Source organism: Stegostoma tigrinum, chromosome 7 (assembly GCF_030684315.1).
Source record: "Stegostoma tigrinum isolate sSteTig4 chromosome 7, sSteTig4.hap1, whole genome shotgun sequence".
NCBI lineage: Eukaryota > Metazoa > Chordata > Chondrichthyes > Orectolobiformes > Stegostomatidae > Stegostoma > Stegostoma tigrinum.
The window spans coordinates 65,234,729-65,250,929 of record NC_081360.1 but is presented as its reverse complement, the minus strand read 5'-3'; the positions used below and the strand labels follow the sequence as shown (position 1 = coordinate 65,250,929).

Below are 16,201 nucleotides of genomic sequence, written 5' to 3'. Positions count from 1 at the left end.
TCTCCCAACTATCCCCCCCCACCAATGCCAATGACCAATCCCCACCATTCCCTACCTGCACTCACCTATCACCATCTCATCTACCTTCCCCAGTTCCACCCCTCGTCTCTCTATTTATGTCCCAGCTCCCTCCCCGCCCACCATTTCTGAAGGAAGGTACAGTATTTAAAGACCTGCAGAAGCTTAAAGATGCAACACAGTAAGGTCAAGGAGTTCCAGCAGTTGTTGAAAGGAAAAGGTTGGGGAGATTGGCTGAATTTAGTTTATAGATGAGGCCATGGACTTGCTTTTAAGACAGATTTGGGGGAGGCAATGGAGTAGTGGTAATATCGTTGGACAGTTAATGCAGAGACCCAGATAACGTTCTGGGGACTCTGGTTCAAATCCCGCCACAGCAGATGGTGGAATCTGAATTCAACAAAATATCTGGAATTAAGAGGCTAATGATAGCTATTAATCCAATACAGATTGTCGGGAAAAACCCATCTGGTTTGATAAAGTCCTTTCGGGAAGGACCATACCTGGTCTGGCCTACATATGACTCCAGACCCACGTCAATGTAATTGACTCTGTACTGCCCTCTGGGCAATAAATGCTGCCTAGCCAACGATGCCCTCATCTGTGAATGAGTAAAGGAAAACAAAACTTAAACAAAGGAAGGAGCTTTTACCTAGAATCCCGACATGATGCTCAGTGCAGAAAACAGCCTAAGCAGCCATAGCAGGGAGTTCTCACTGCTAATGCTGTTACCTTGCTCAGCAATGAACATCAGAAAAAAGTTTAATAATCTTACCAAGGCTGCCAAGATAAGAGGAGCCAGCTGCTTCCGCCAACATACACTGGACAAAATATTCTTGGAGGCTTGCCTGACTCCTCTTAGATTCAGATTCTCAGCAGTGAAGTGTGTGTTAATAGCTTACTGTCAATATCTGATGGCTACTGCAGATTCCCTTACATTTGTAAGCTTTCTCTGCAGGTAATTCTTCTCTGCTTTCACCGTATTAGGGACTGATAACATTTTGATATAGTCACAATCAGTCAGCTCCTTTACAGTATGCATGTTAACATTTCAATTGAAGTGTACCTCAACATAATTGGTAGCCAACTTTCATTACTGTGCATTTATTTCAAAAATTACGGTGGGTTAGTTTTTTGACCTTTAGGTGGAAATTAAGTGCCATGAATTCTCCTAACATTGTGATTCTGCCTCTATTTTGGTGGTGCTTGTGACATTTGTGTTAGGGAGACTGGTTTGTGATAGAGATGAGCCTAGCAGCCCTGATGGTTCTGCAGTATCGGAAACCAGCCTGACTCCAAAATCATTGCTGGGGAAGTGCGCTGATGAAGTTATCTCTAATCATTGTAATTTGAGTTGTGGATTTTTCTTTGACTGTATGTAACGGGCAAGAGATTTTAACTGTGGCAAAATTGGCCCAATATGGTGCAAAGCCATAAAAGCTGCTGCAAATCCTTGGCTGCCTCCATTTCACATGTAACTGCTGAACACAGCATTGACCCATTGCTAGCACTCGTACTTGCTGTCCTATCAACTGTCTTGCACTTTTCAATAATTATGCCTGTAAGTGACACACAAAGCACTTCACACTGTTGACTCTTCATGGACCAGTGGACTTCTGGCTGCTCATTAATTGCTTGTATCATGCTGGCACGTAGAGAGCCATAATGATGATATTGTTATAACCAGCACGACCTGTCAGTCTCCCACTCTCTCAAGTCACCACGTTATCAAAGCAAACTTTTAATATGAGGTGAGAACTCACATTGATTCATGCGCTTAGAGAAATTGAATTTGTGTTGAAGAATATAAGATCCTTACATATTTGTTCGAATAATTTGTTTAAAAAATGTTTTTCCAAAACCTCAAATTCACATGAAAGCAATGTTGGAATTCTGCAATGGGCAGCAAGGCAAATGGCACAGTCCGCTACCATGCCTGTGGCACAAGGAAAAATGACATTTACACACTGCAGTCCCAACAATTAGCAGAGGTCTTGAGGCCCTAAAGACAGACCATAAGATGTTGGATCAGAATTAGGCCATTTGGCCCATCAAGTCTGAGCTGATCTGGTCATCTTCAACTCAACTTTTCTGCCTTTTTCCTGTAACTTTTGATCCCCTTACTGATTAAAAATCTGTCTGTGCTAGCCTTGACCATACCAATGACCCAGCCTTGACAGCCCTCTGCCGTAAAGAATTCCACAGAAATACTACCATCTGCGAGAAGATAATCCTCCTCTTTATATCTCACATGTGTAATCCCTTATTCTGAGATTATGCCTTTGGTCTTAGACTTCACCAACCCCCCCACCCCATATGGAAACAATCTTTCTGCATCTACCCTAACAAGCCACCTAAGAATCGTGTGTGTTTCCGTAAGGCTACCACTCTTTCTTTTAAACTCCTATTGGTGTAGGCTCAACCTGCTCAACCTACTCAACCTTTCCTCATAACAAAATCCCTTCAGATGCAGGATCAAACCAGTAAACCTTTCCCTGACTGTCCAGTGCCAGTTTAAATAAGGGAACCAAAGCTGTGTTCTAATTTGTGCCTTCTACGGTGTTAGCAAGGCTTCCCTACTTTTTAGACTCTATTCCTTTTGAAAGAAAGGCCAGTAACCCATTTAGAGTCAAAGAGATGTACAGCACGGAAACAGATTCTCGGTCCAACTCGTCCATGCTGACCAGATATCCTAGATTAATCTAGTCCCATTTGCCAGCATTTGGCCCATATCCCTCTAAACCCCTGCTAATTCATATACTCATCCAGAAGCCTTTTAAATGTTGTTATTTTACCAACCTCCATCACTTCCTCTTGCAGATCGTTCCATAGACACATACCTTCTGCATGAAAAGGTCGCCCTTAGGTCCCTTTTAAAACTATCCCCTCTCATCTCAAACCATTGCCCTCTAGTTTTGTACTCCCCTACCCTGATGAAAAGACCTTGGCTATTCACCCTATCCATGCCCCTCATGATTTTATAACCCTTTATATAGTACCCCTAAAGTCTCTGACACTCCAGGAAAAACAGCCCCAGCCTCTTCAGCCTGTCTCAAAAACTCAAAACCTCAAACTCTGGCAACATCCCTGTGAATCTTTTCTGAGCCCTATCAAGTTTTACAAGACACATTCTTCCTTCCTTTGTCTACATGTAATTCCACTTTCAAGCAACTATGAAGCTGCACTTCAAGGTCTCTTTGTTTAGCAATACTCCCCAGGACCTTACCATGAAGTGTATAAGTCCTCTCCTGATTTGCCTTATCAAAATGCTGGACCTTGTATTTATCTAAATTAAACTCCATCTGCCATTCCTCAGTCCATTGGCCCATCTGATCAAAGCCCCAATGTACTCTGAGGTAACCTTCTTCACTGTCCACTACACCACCAATTTTGTTGTCGTCTGCAAACTTACTAATGATACTCTCTGTATTCACATCCAAGCCATTTAGATAAATGTCAAAAAACAGTGGACCTAACATCGATCCTTGTAACTCACTGTTGGTCACAGGCCTCCAATCCAAAAAGCAACCCTCCACCACCACCCTCTGTCTCCCATCTTTGAGCCAGTTCTATGTTCAAATGGCTAGCTCTCCCTGTTCTCCATGTGATCTAATCTTGCTAACCAGTCTACCATGTGGAACCTTGCTGAATGCCTTTCTGAAGTCCAAATGGACAACATTTACGTCTCTGCTTTCATCAGTCTTCTTTGATGCTTCTTCAAAAAATTCAATCAAGTTATGAGACATCATTTCCCACTCACAAAGCTATGTTGGCTATCCCTAATCAGCCCTTGCCTTTCCAAATCCACCTAAATCCTTGCCTTCCCTATTACCAGCTAAACTTCAGTGCTAGCCTTTCTTGCTGCATATAATCTTAGTTTTTACTATTGATGCTGACATAGTTGCTGTGGAGGATTTAGGTGCCCAAGTGGCGAAGACTGTCGTCAGGCTTCACCAGCCTTTTTGAACAGGTATAAATCACCATTTCTTACACCTTTCCTGGATAAATTTATGTTGGTTTGCTGCTCAGTTATGTAGAACTCGCATCCAGTGCTAGAAGTGTTGCACACATTTGCTCTAAGTGTGGATATCATGTCGGAAAGCCTGTAAGCCTTCGTCCAGCAAAACAAATAGCCGAGCCAGCAATAGATACATCACAGCATTTAGGCTCATTGGATGAGGATCACCTGAGTCCCAAGATGCTCACCTCCACAAACTCTTGCCTGTCAGAGTAATACTTCTCACTTTACAATACAACACAGCACAGGAACAGGCCCTTTGGCTCACCAGTTCCAAATTTGCCAATTCCCAGTCCTTATTTGGACCCATTACTTATTGCCTATATGTAATTTTGTTCTCTCTGTTCATCTCACCTTCATGTGTTCTATCCTGATGTGCCTTAAACATTGCCAACATGCCTGCTTTCTCAACCTCCTCTGGCAGTGCTTTCCAGGCACCTGCCACCCTGTGTGTGGAAAAAGTTTCCCTGCACTTTTCCCCTAAATTTCCCCCCTCCCACACTTTCCCCAAAATTTCCCCCTCTCACCTTGAACCTGTGCCCTCTTGTAGTTGGCCTTAGCATTCTGGGAAAAAGCCTCTGACTACCCACCCAATCTATTTTGTAGACGTCTATCAAGTCATCCTTCAGCCTCTGTCCTACCAGTAAGAACAATCTGAGTTTATCCAACCTCTCCTCATAACTAAAACCCTTCAGACCAGGCAGACCAGAAGGGTAATACCCAAAACATTGACTGCTCCTTTCCCCCAGATGCTGTGTTCTTCCGGCCTCCTGTTTACCTTGGATTGCAGCACCTGCAGTTTTTTCTGTCTCTAACATCCTGGTAAACCTTCTGGTAATGTGGCGACCAGAATTGCACACAATTGTACAAATGTGGCCTGACTAAAGTTTAGCCTAGCTGTAACATTATTTTCCAACTTTTACATTCAGTGCCCTGGCTGATGAAGACAAGCGTGCTGTATGCCTTCTTGACCAGCTCATCCACCTGTGCTGCCAGTTCCAGGGATCTGTATACCCGTATGCCCAGATTCCTCTGTGTGTTAAAGCTCCTAAGGGTAGCATCATTTATCATTTAATTCATGCCTGATTTTGATCTTCCAAAACACATGACCTTGAATTTGGCTTGATTAAACTACGTCTGTTATTTCTCTGTCTAAATCTGTGATCTATCTATATTCTGCTGTATCCTTTGACAATCCTGTTCATGATCTGGAACTCTGCCGACTTGGTATCATCCACTCAGTGATCAGACCATCTACATTTCCTTCAGATCATTTATTTCTATTACAAACAACAAATGACCCAGTGCTGATCCCTGTGGAACGCCACTAGTTACTGATCTCCATTCTGAAAAGCACCTTCCACCGCTACTCTGTCTTCTGTGACTAAGATGTGGAGGTGCCGGTGTTGGACTGGTGTGGATGGGGTCAGACGTTCCACAACATCAGGTTGTAGTCCAACAGGTTTATTTAAAATCACACGCTTTCAGAGTGCCGCTCCTTTCTCAGCTGAGGCTCCTTCACCTGACAAAGGAGCAGCATTTTGACAGCTTGTGATTTCAAATAAACCTGTTGGACTATAATGTGACCTCATATGATATCTGCCCTTCTATGATTAAGCCAGTTTTGTATCCATCTAGCCAGCTTATCTTTTATTCACATAAGAACGCCAACCAAATCAAAGGCACTAACTCATTTTGAGTTACTTGCTGATGCCATACTACACCACGACAGTACCATGAAATCTCTATTAAACAATAAAACTAACATACATCAGTGTGATAATAAAATGTGAGGCTGGATGAACACAGCAGGCCAAGCAGCATCTCAGGAGCACAAAAGCTGACGTTTTCGGCCTAGACCCTTCATCAGAGAGGGGGATGGGGAGAGGGAACTGGAATAAATAGGGAGAGAAGGGGAGGCGGACCGAAGATGGAGAGTAAAGAAGATAGGTGGAGAGAGTATAGGTGGGGAGGTAGGGAGGGGATAGGTCAGTCCAGGGAAGACGGACAGGTCAAGGAGGTGGGATGAGGTTAGTAGGTAGCTGGGGGTGCGGCTTGGGGTGGGAGGAAGGAATGGGTGAGAGGAAGAACCGGTTAGGGAGGCAGAGACAGGTTGGACTGGTTTTGGGATACAGTGGGTGGGGGGGGGAAGAGCTGGGCTGGTTGTGTGGTGCAGTGGGGGGAGGGGACAAACTGGGCTGGTTTAGGGATGCAGTAGGGGAAGGGGAGATTTTGAAACTGGTGCAGTCCACATTGATACCGTATGGCTGCAGGGTTCCCAGGCGGAATATGAGTTGCTGTTCCTGCAACCTTCGGGTGGCATCATTGTGGCAGTGCAGGAGGCCCATGATGGACATGTCATCTAGAGAATGGGAGGGGGAGTGGAAATGGTTTGCGACTGGGAGGTGCAGTTGTTTGTTGCGAACTGAGCGGAGGTGTTCTGCAAAGCGGTCCCCAAGCCTCCGCTTGGTTTCCCCAATGTAGAGGAAGCCGCACCGGGTACAGTGGATGCACCCCACACCCGGCACCTTCCCCTGCAACCGCAGGAAATGCTACACTTGTCCCCACACCTCCTCCCTCACCCCTATCCCAGGCCCCAAGATGACATTCCACATTAAGCAGAGGTTCACCTGCACATCTGCCAATGTGGTACACTGCATCCACTGTACCCGGTGCGGCTTCCTCTACATTGGGGAAACCAAGCGGAGGCTTGGGGACCGCTTTGCAGAACACCTCCGCTCAGTTCGCAACAAACAACTGCACCTCCCAGTCGCAAACCAATTCCACTCCCCCTCCCATTCTCTAGATGACATGTCCATCATGGGCCTCCTGCACTGCCACAATGATGCCACCCGAAGGTTGCAGGAACAGCAACTCATATTCCGCCTGGGAACCCTGCAGCCCAATGGTATCAATGTGGACTTCACCAGTTTCAAAATCTCCCCTTCCCCTACTGCATCCCTAAACCAGCCCAGTTCGTCCCCTCCCCCCACTGCACCACACAACCAGCCCTGCTCTTCCCCCCCACCCACTGCATCCCAAAACCAGTCCAACCTGTCTCTGCCTCCCTAACCGGTTCTTCCTCTCACCCATCCCTTCCTCCCACCCCAAGCCGCACCCCCAGCTACCTACTAACCTCATCCCACCTCCTTGACCTGTCCGTCTTCCCTGAACCGACCTATCCCCTCCCTACCTCCCCACCTATACTCTCTCCACCTATCTTCTTTACTCTCCATCTTCGGTCCGCCTCCCCCTCTCTCCCTATTTATTCCAGTTCCCTCTCCCCATCCCCCTCTCTGATGAAGGGTCTAGGCCGAAAACGTCAGCTTTTGTGCTCCTGAGATGCTGCTTGGCCTGCTGTGTTCATCCAGCCTCACATTTTATTATCTTGGAATTCTCCAGCATCTGCAGTTCCCATTATCTCTGATACATCAGTGTGATACTACTCAAAATAAATACCTGTAACATGTAATGCAGGTACGCACTACCTCCCTTATAAAAAGGGACAAATGCAATTTTCTAATATCTTGATCTTGGATTACAGATTGTACAGCAGACCAGTTTCGCTGTCAAAATGGCCAGTGCGTTCCTGCAATCTGGAAGTGTGATGGTATTGTTGACTGTAGTGATGATTCTGATGAATCGGAGTGCCGTAAGTAAAGTGGGATCTGACAAATCCTAGTGATTATATACACTAATCACATCTTCATTGTGACAATGATCTCCAGTTAACACTCATATAACAACCTGAGATTAATACAGAAGGCACAACTATTCAGAGTTATTTTATCCAACATGTTATCCCCCATTTATTCAGTAATCTTTGACTTCAGTTAATCATTATCAATATATTGAATAGTGTCATATTTAAAATATAGTTCTATGGAATAATTTTCTTTGAGGTGTTCAAATGCTTTTGAATTACACCATCCCTTAATGTGTCCTTGAGAGAAGGAAATCTGTTATTCTCATCCAGTCTGGGTTACACGTGACCGTAGACTCTCAGCAATGTGATTGGCACTTGACTATTCTCTGAAATGACCAAGCTCTTCACGCAGTTTAATGGTAATAAGGGATGGGCAACAAATGCTGAAATCCAGGTCATAGGAAAGAATAAAAGAATTGTTTCTGGGGAGTAATTTGTTGCCTGAATTCTTTTCTGAGCCAACAGCCCATAATAAAACAGCCTCACATCAAATGTTTCGCCTTAGGCTATCGTGGATAATACAGTAGAAAGGCTGCAGCCGTCCTTGAGTGTGCTGTCACTGCATTTCTGGCCATGGTTGATGAAACATCCACAAATTGACTATGACTTTGTCTTTCCGGCTCTCTTTTTTTTTGGAATTTTCTACAGAACCTCGATATTTTCCTTGCAGGGCCAGCAGTGTACAATGAAATGTTATTGTGCTAGGGACCCCAATGCTAAAGGTTCCTTTGCCCCACCCTGGCATATAGATGTAGTAAGAAAGTAGGGTATAACTGCCTGACAGTTGACCAATGTTCGACAGGTTGGCAATACAAAAACAACTATTGATTTTTGTTTTTATTATTGGATGTGTAGAGTCTATAGAATTACAGGCTTTTTAGTCTAACCTTTTAAAAATAGCTACTCACACTTCTAATTTTCGGCCTTGGAGCAGTTGATCGAACATTATCCTGCTGTTAGATGTTTATTAATCCAACACCATTCGTGACTGGAATGGTCCTGTTCTTGTTTTTGAGCTGAAGTACAATGAACAACAATTTTCCTTTTATACATCAACCAAGCTGACAATATTTATTTTAATTGTATAAGGCGATTTTAATTAAGGTATTTGATTGCTTGAAAGAAAGCAGTTAAGTCATTCTTTCCTAATTTGATGTGTATGCTACATGTGTATTCAACAAATGTTGTGGGATTGCAATCAGGAAGGTAACCATACTGACACCTGATTGAGGCTGGATATGTTAATGCAGATCACAGATCTATTCCTGCACTTTAAAGGCTCAATTATTTATTGAGCTCGTTTTTGAGTCTCCCAAGTCACTACTTGCTTTGTTACATGAGAATTTATATGTTCCTTAACAGCTCATGGAATGAAATTGTTGACCCTTAAATTGTGTAGCTGATTATTTCTGAACCTCAGTTCTCAAAACATACTAAAGTTGCTTTTATTTTTAACATTGTTTTAGTTTTGTTAGGAAATTGGAATACGTAAGAATATTATTAAAAGTTTTCACGTTATAAAATGCCATTATTGTCTGGCTTAAAGAACCAGTGAAATCTATAATCTTGAGGTCCAATTCTTGTTTTATAAATTTACTATCTCCCTAAACCTTTTGGGATAGTGGCACAATTATCTCTTAACTGCAGTCATGGTCAAGATTTTCTTGGGCACAGTCTTTAGTTCCGTACATTCGAGATGTTGAAATCTAGCACTTAGAACTATATATATGGTGTTACTAATTTTAAAAAATTATTTTTATCTTCACTTTACCAATACTGTATTTATTTTGATTTTAGCTGCACCAACCTGCGCACTGGGACAGTTCCAATGTGTGGGAGATGGGGAATGTATTTCTCAGAGTTGGGTCTGTGATGATGAAGAAGACTGTGATGATGGATCTGATGAGCGTCAGCTATGCTGTAAGTCCAGGATTTTATTTTAATATATTTCAGATGCAGGAAATGTAGGTATAAATTTGGAATTCACCTTTTCTTTTAGTTAGTTCAGAATTATCTGCTTTGATTCACTTTCAACCTGGCCTGACAGAAGTTGTTTTTCTACAAAGATTTCAACGCTTCTGTTCTGTAAAATATATTTTATGCCTATTCTAGGATGTCGCCACAGCCATGATCAGGCTTGTGATTTTTGAAATTAAAAAATAGAGGATGCCTTGCACAGGCACTGAGTAGTTCAAGTTCTACTGTTATCTCCAAGATAATACATTTTTTGCTTTGGAGAACGCCTATTGTTTATCATAGACATGGGAACATTATAGAAGAGGGTGAAAGACTGGAACAGTAGCAGACTGCCGAGGTTGTTTAATTTTATGTAGCTTTAGCGTATATGTTGAAACTCTCAGAGAAAATTGTAGTAGATTCCAAAGAGAATTTATTTGTTTATTTATTGCTACTTGTTATTTAAATTGCCCTAATGGAGTTTGCTGTGTGTTTGTATAAATGCAAACAATACATAGAGTAGTTTAGGTTTAAATTAAGGTTTATATTTTCTTTTGTTTGGAAATGTAGATTAAAAAGAGGCTCATGAATGTTAAACCACAAGGAAGCAACAGAGAACATAAATGTTGACTTTTTAGTCCTGGAGAGCTGTTGAAATTTTGCTCATAATGAATTGTCTGTCCTTATCGTGACAGCTTGAGAATGTATACTGATCTGTCTCTTAAATGCATGCCAAGAATTTCCAAATAGTTTCAAATTGCCTTCTTTCTTCAGTGTTTGACATTTTAGACCATGATGCAGAGGTTTGGGAATTGTGTGTAATGCTGATGTATTTTTGTAAGAAGCAAAGCTAAGTAATAAGTAGTTACAATAGGAATTTGACCGCGGGGATTTCATGAAATTGAACTGCAGCTTTCTATTTGAGTTATGTTTACAAATATTTATTAATTAATATTTCAACAAAGTTATTGTTAGTCCATTTGTTCCTGTAATTTGGACTGTTAATATTTCCAAAGAAGTACCCAATGATGTGCTAATGCATTACAGACTTATCTCTGTGACAATGCAGTGTACAGGTTGCATTTGACTGAGAATTTCTTTCCAGTAACCCACTGTTAATTTCAGGCATCTTATAAGTTAAAAATATTCACTTTGCGCAATAGATCCTGACAATTATGTTCCTGCTCTTTATAAATTTTGATTTGGTGTGGTAACTGTGAGCTGTGAGGTGGCTGTTGGACTGTAAACAACAGCTTGTTTAACAAAAGAGAACAAACATGTTTTTGTGAGGCCAGGCCTGAAAGTTAATTGCAGATTGGTTCTTGATCAAAGATCTCCATAGATGTTTTGATTCCAGAGAGGCCTCGTGTTCAGACAGCAGATTGTTGGCATTAACTAAGTCAACACTTGGGAATTGGTGTCAGCAAGTCTGGGAGGGAACATGATGGTCAAACAGAGGGAGGGTCAAGAGCTTTTGAACTGAGGATTTCTGAGTAAAGGAGTTTGCCTATTGATACTGCAGCATGAAGATTTAAAAGCTCCCTGCCTTACCTCCTAGTATCAGATATTGGAAGTTTGGAGAATAGAAACTAAGTTGTAAGTATTGTTGAAACTTTCTCAGAGTGAACTGAAAAGTTGGCACTGGTAGAAATCTTCAGAAGATCAACCAAGTAACTCACACATGCTTGTGGAATAATGCATTCTGAAAACCATATAAGTAATCTGGCCTCTTAGTTAATTTATTTTTTAAAATTTGTTCATTAACTGTTTGCCTTTTGTGTGAATGGGGCTGAAAATAAAGCTTACTGTTTTTAAATCAACGTTATTATTAGATTTACTTTGTTGTTTAATTTATTTATAATAAATTACTAAGTCTTTTGTATAAGCTACAAACCTGGTGTCTGAAATCAGTTATGCACTCAGTCACATCAACAACAGCAAGAATCACTTTCAGAGTAATGCTATCAATTGTTTAGTTTGATCAGTATCATTTGTTGAAGGTAAAAAAAGGTAATAAGCTGTTTGTATTACATTTTAAAAGAAATTATTAGTAGTGTTGTGTCCCGATTTTTCATTCTTGAGTCATGCGGACAGAGGCAAGGGAAATCCTGGTTTTGTGAACCCAACCTTTAAAATGGCAACCCAAACATACTATTTTGTCGAAAGGAGTGGGCTGGTTTTCTAATCAGGCCAGGTAACCGAGACAACAAAGCAAAGTTTCCCAAGGTGGGCTGTGCAGCTATCCAGCCTGGGAACTCCAGTAATCAGTTCAAAATTTAAAACAAAAAGATTAAAACATAAAATATTCTCCCTGTTCTCACCTGCTCACTACCTTCGTACCCCATTCATGCTAACCTATAACTACCTATGCTGTTGCACCATCCTGCATGACCTCTCATTGCCTGTGCCAGCCTATGCCCATTCCCTATAGACCTTGTTAAATTTCAAGCCAACTTAACTTCTTCATTGCCCATGCTCCACATGTTCCGTATGGTGCCCATGCTCCATATGCTGGTATACCCCCATGCCAACTCAGTGGAATCACTCTGTCTTTTACTCTCTATATTGGTTGATCTAATATAGAAGATGAGCATAAATCTGGAGGCATCCTGACAGAAAATAAAGTTATCAGTATATTTATGATATGAAATAAAACACACTCATTTTTGGAAAAAATCAAGTATGTGGAAATTGCTTTAACTAAACCCTTGGAAAGGCAAACATTACGGGCACTTAGGGATGGGCAATAAATGCTGGCTCTGTCAGTAACATCCACATTCCATACATGAATAAAACATTCACTAGTTTGGGGACTAACTAAGTTTGCAATGCAAATTCTATAACGGCTTATGTGAACAGGCACTCTGAAATACTTAGTGCTTTTCTTTTTAATTTTGTTATTAGACAGTTCTATTTTTTGCTGTCCCAATGGGGTTATGCTCTTCTTGAGCACAAGAATGTCTTTTCAGAATCCTAAAGAGTGCGTTATATCCACCAAGAGCTGCCTTATCTCCAGCAAAGTATGTCTTGCCCCCACAAACCATATCCATACATTACCTCTCCAAAATACAAATCATTCCTCAAGTTCTTATCCTTCACAATCCCTCACCTCACACACTCCTAATGTGATTTCTTCACCGCACACACTCCTTACCCATGTGAATCCATGCAACCTACTGTTTTGTACCCATCATGATAACCTTACATGTTCTCCTACACCATCCTATGCCCCTCTATCTCAAATGGTCCTATGACAACTGAGTGCCTCTTTCCAATCACCAGCATTCTCCCTTCACCTGCTTTGCCACCTTGAGTATCCGCAAATTCACATGTCGAGAGGAGAAAAAAAAAACTATAACTCCATTACTTAAAGTTTCATATTGTAGACCGCACTCTGTAAAGGTGTCATTCATAAAACAGATCTTGACACTTGTTCACACTGCGAGACGCTTATTGATGATTTTTTGACTGACCTTCAGAAGTTGGACAGTTTCAAGGACTTTATGCACTTTTTACAGTCTTCTCCATAGTTAATAGTTTCAAAGTATGCCTGATCCGCGCCCCGCCTGCCATCCCTTGCCCCTGCTCCCAAGATGTCTTAGAACTATACTTGCAGAGGTACTGAGCTCTCCAAAGGGGTATGTTAAACATCCAAAAGAAATGCACTGAGAGCAGACCTGCTCTTACCTAGTCTAATCTCCATGCTCCAAGTTTCAGACACCAGGCACTCTGAAATCAACTTCACCTGAAGAAGGAGCAGTGCTATAAAAGTTTGTGATTTCAAAAAAAACCTGTTGGATTATAACCTAGTGTTGTATGACTGCTGACTTTGTCCACCCCAGTCCAACATCAGTACCTCCATCTTATGGTGTAAATGGAGCTGCTCGTAACTTAAATCACCAGTACCTCTGGGAGCTGTACAAGCATGAACAACACACCCCTCCCCCAATCCTGTGCCCACAAAAGTGAGAAATACAATGTACGGGTATGGAAGGGAGGAAGATGGGATTTGGGGAGGGGGAGGTGGTTGGTGGTGGTATTTCTTGGGATTTCTACCTTCCACCAGCATTTTTACTGTAACGGAAATACTCTCTGTCAAGGCAAATGTTACAGCCTTGGTCTTTGCGATTGTACAAAGTCTAGTGGACAGAAGTTTGGGTCAGAAATCCATTTCAGAAGTATCAATGCTTGAACAAGTGCAAAGGAATGGAACCGAAACATCAGCCTTCCTGCTCCTATGATGCTGCTTGGCCTGCTGTGCTCATCCAGCTCTACACCTTGTTATGTCTTAAAGGAACTCTAATTGTTTTTTTATAAGTTGTGCCACTTGTAATGTTGTAATCTTGTCACTGATCTATTTTTAGGTCAGAAATCTAGTGCTGCATTGATTTGGAATTTCAAAAGACTTAAGAAGTAAATCAACTCTCTTACATCTGAAATTTAATTTTTAAAAACTTTGCCTTAGATCATGTCTGGATCAATTCTCGTGCTCACCTGATAATTTCAACCAAGGCAGTCTTATATAAGAAAACTGCCTAGTTGAACCTTAAGTGGGATCCTAGTGCAATTTAATATCATAAAATCTAGATTTAAATTCTAACTGATTTGGGAACTTGCTTGAGATTATCTGAGAACCTTGGGGGAAAAAATGACGTAGGTCACAATGACAGAAAGAACAAGGAGGTTAAGCCAATCTCCAGCATTTATGGGGTGTGGCCACCCCATTTCTGTTCTCTGGGTGGCCTCAAAACATTCCTTTATGACTGCAAGTCAAATCCTTCCAGTGCAAATATATTTTACATACAAGCATATAGAAGATCTTTCAGGCCAATGCTTGGATAGTTATAAGATAGAAATTGAACACACAAGGGGAAAAATTGTGTCCAGTGCAGCATTGTATATGCTAGAAGGACAAATGAATCAAATGCAGCCTGTATAGCAGGAAATTAGTTTAATTGATTTAGTGATGTGTAATTTGTGGTAAGTTACTGTATACAACTGACATGAACAGTGTCCAGGACAAGTTGTTCTTGTTGTTTACATTTTATGTCGAATGGGCTTAATTTGTTGCTAAATGTGAACGTACAAACAATGTTGAATAGTATTTAAATCTTTAAGAATATAAAGTTAATTCTTCTTTTTGACATACATTTCTTTCTCCTCACTGTGTAGCTGCAAAAACATGCACTAGTGAACAGTATACTTGCACCAATGGAGAATGTATTCCAAGTGAATACAGGTGTGACCATGTCGACGACTGCACAGACAAAATTGATGAAAGTGGCTGTCGTAAGTCCTTAATTCCTTGTAAAGTATTTTCTTCAGCCTTTGCTCCTTAAGCATTTTAATTAGTTGGATTAAGCAGCTCATTGATGGAAGCAATTGGCCCTCAATCTGCTCCTTGTTATCTGAAATTTGCTGCAGATTCTTCAGTAGATTAGAGCAGGTGTTCAAGTACAGTTTTGCGATGACTTGTTTGGTCCTGTTAATGCTATTGATGGGTGTCATTAAGTTTGTCTGTGCTAACAGATAAAAATTGGCTGCAGCTCTGTATTTTTAATTTATATACATTATTGTTGGTGTTATTTGGTGTATTTTGAGGTGAATATTGTGCATATGTCTGCTTAAAATGCTGAATTTCAAAGACTGAGTCAATTAGAAGGAGAATGATTGGCACTTATGATTGGAACTTCAATTTCAATTTCATGCATAGCTGCAATTTAAGCTTTCTAAAGCCAAAATAAACAAAGGTGATCACTCATAACAAGCTGTAAGAGCCTGGGGTGGGAACATATCTGCTTTATGCCACTATTCTTAATAAGTAATGGTATAATAATAGTGCAAGTCTTGTACTTGATAAAATTTCCTCTAAGACTAGTGGTTTTATTGCTATGCCAGCGCAAATTTGTACTCACTGATGTCAAAAGAAAATGAAAACTTTCTAAATTGTTGTTATGACTTTGTAACAATGAGTGTTGCATTATTGAGCTTATGTTAACCATCTGGGCAAGTTTCTGTTTTGTATTTGATCAGCCATACAGTACAGAAAATAATGTGCTGACAAATATTTTATAAACAGAAATTAATATCATCTGCAAACAATACCTGAGGCTGATAATTTTGTTTTCTTTTCTGCACTGTTGCTAATCAGCATTAGATGCTGTTAGCTGAATAGTTGATGGTTTCAGACACTCAGTGTTTTGAACAAAGAATCAAGAAAACAAAATTCCACAAAGTAGGATTCATTAACGTATTTGCTATGCACTAAAGATTATACTATATTGGCAACATGTCAGTTTCATTAAGGTTTTTGGAGAGTTTCTGTCCATGTGTCCAAGTGAGATCTCTCACCATTTCTTACCAAATCCGTCTGGTTAACTATCTACCCACCACTACGATGTCCTTTTCACCCTGATTCTAGCCTCACTTTATTATTCATTTGCCACTACTAGGATATCATGTAACTAACCAGTATTCCTGGTGCAGATATCATCTTTAAAAGG

The 16,201-nt window shown here is 41.0% G+C and overlaps 1 protein-coding gene across 3 annotated transcripts in view; it reads left to right on the top strand.

Moving 5' to 3' along the window:
- Positions 1–16,201, top strand: part of lrp2a (low density lipoprotein receptor-related protein 2a) — a 313,171-nt gene that overhangs the window by 51,084 nt on the left and 245,886 nt on the right. For 2 of the 3 annotated variants that reach the window (XM_059647356.1, XM_059647358.1), the window contains exons 2-4: positions 7,581–7,688; positions 9,540–9,662; positions 14,871–14,987. In XM_059647356.1, the coding sequence (XP_059503339.1) occupies positions 7,581–7,688; positions 9,540–9,662; positions 14,871–14,987 (348 nt within the window). The remainder of the gene's footprint in view (positions 1–7,580; positions 7,689–9,539; positions 9,663–14,870; positions 14,988–16,201) is intronic. The other variant, XM_059647357.1, reaches the window with a different exon arrangement.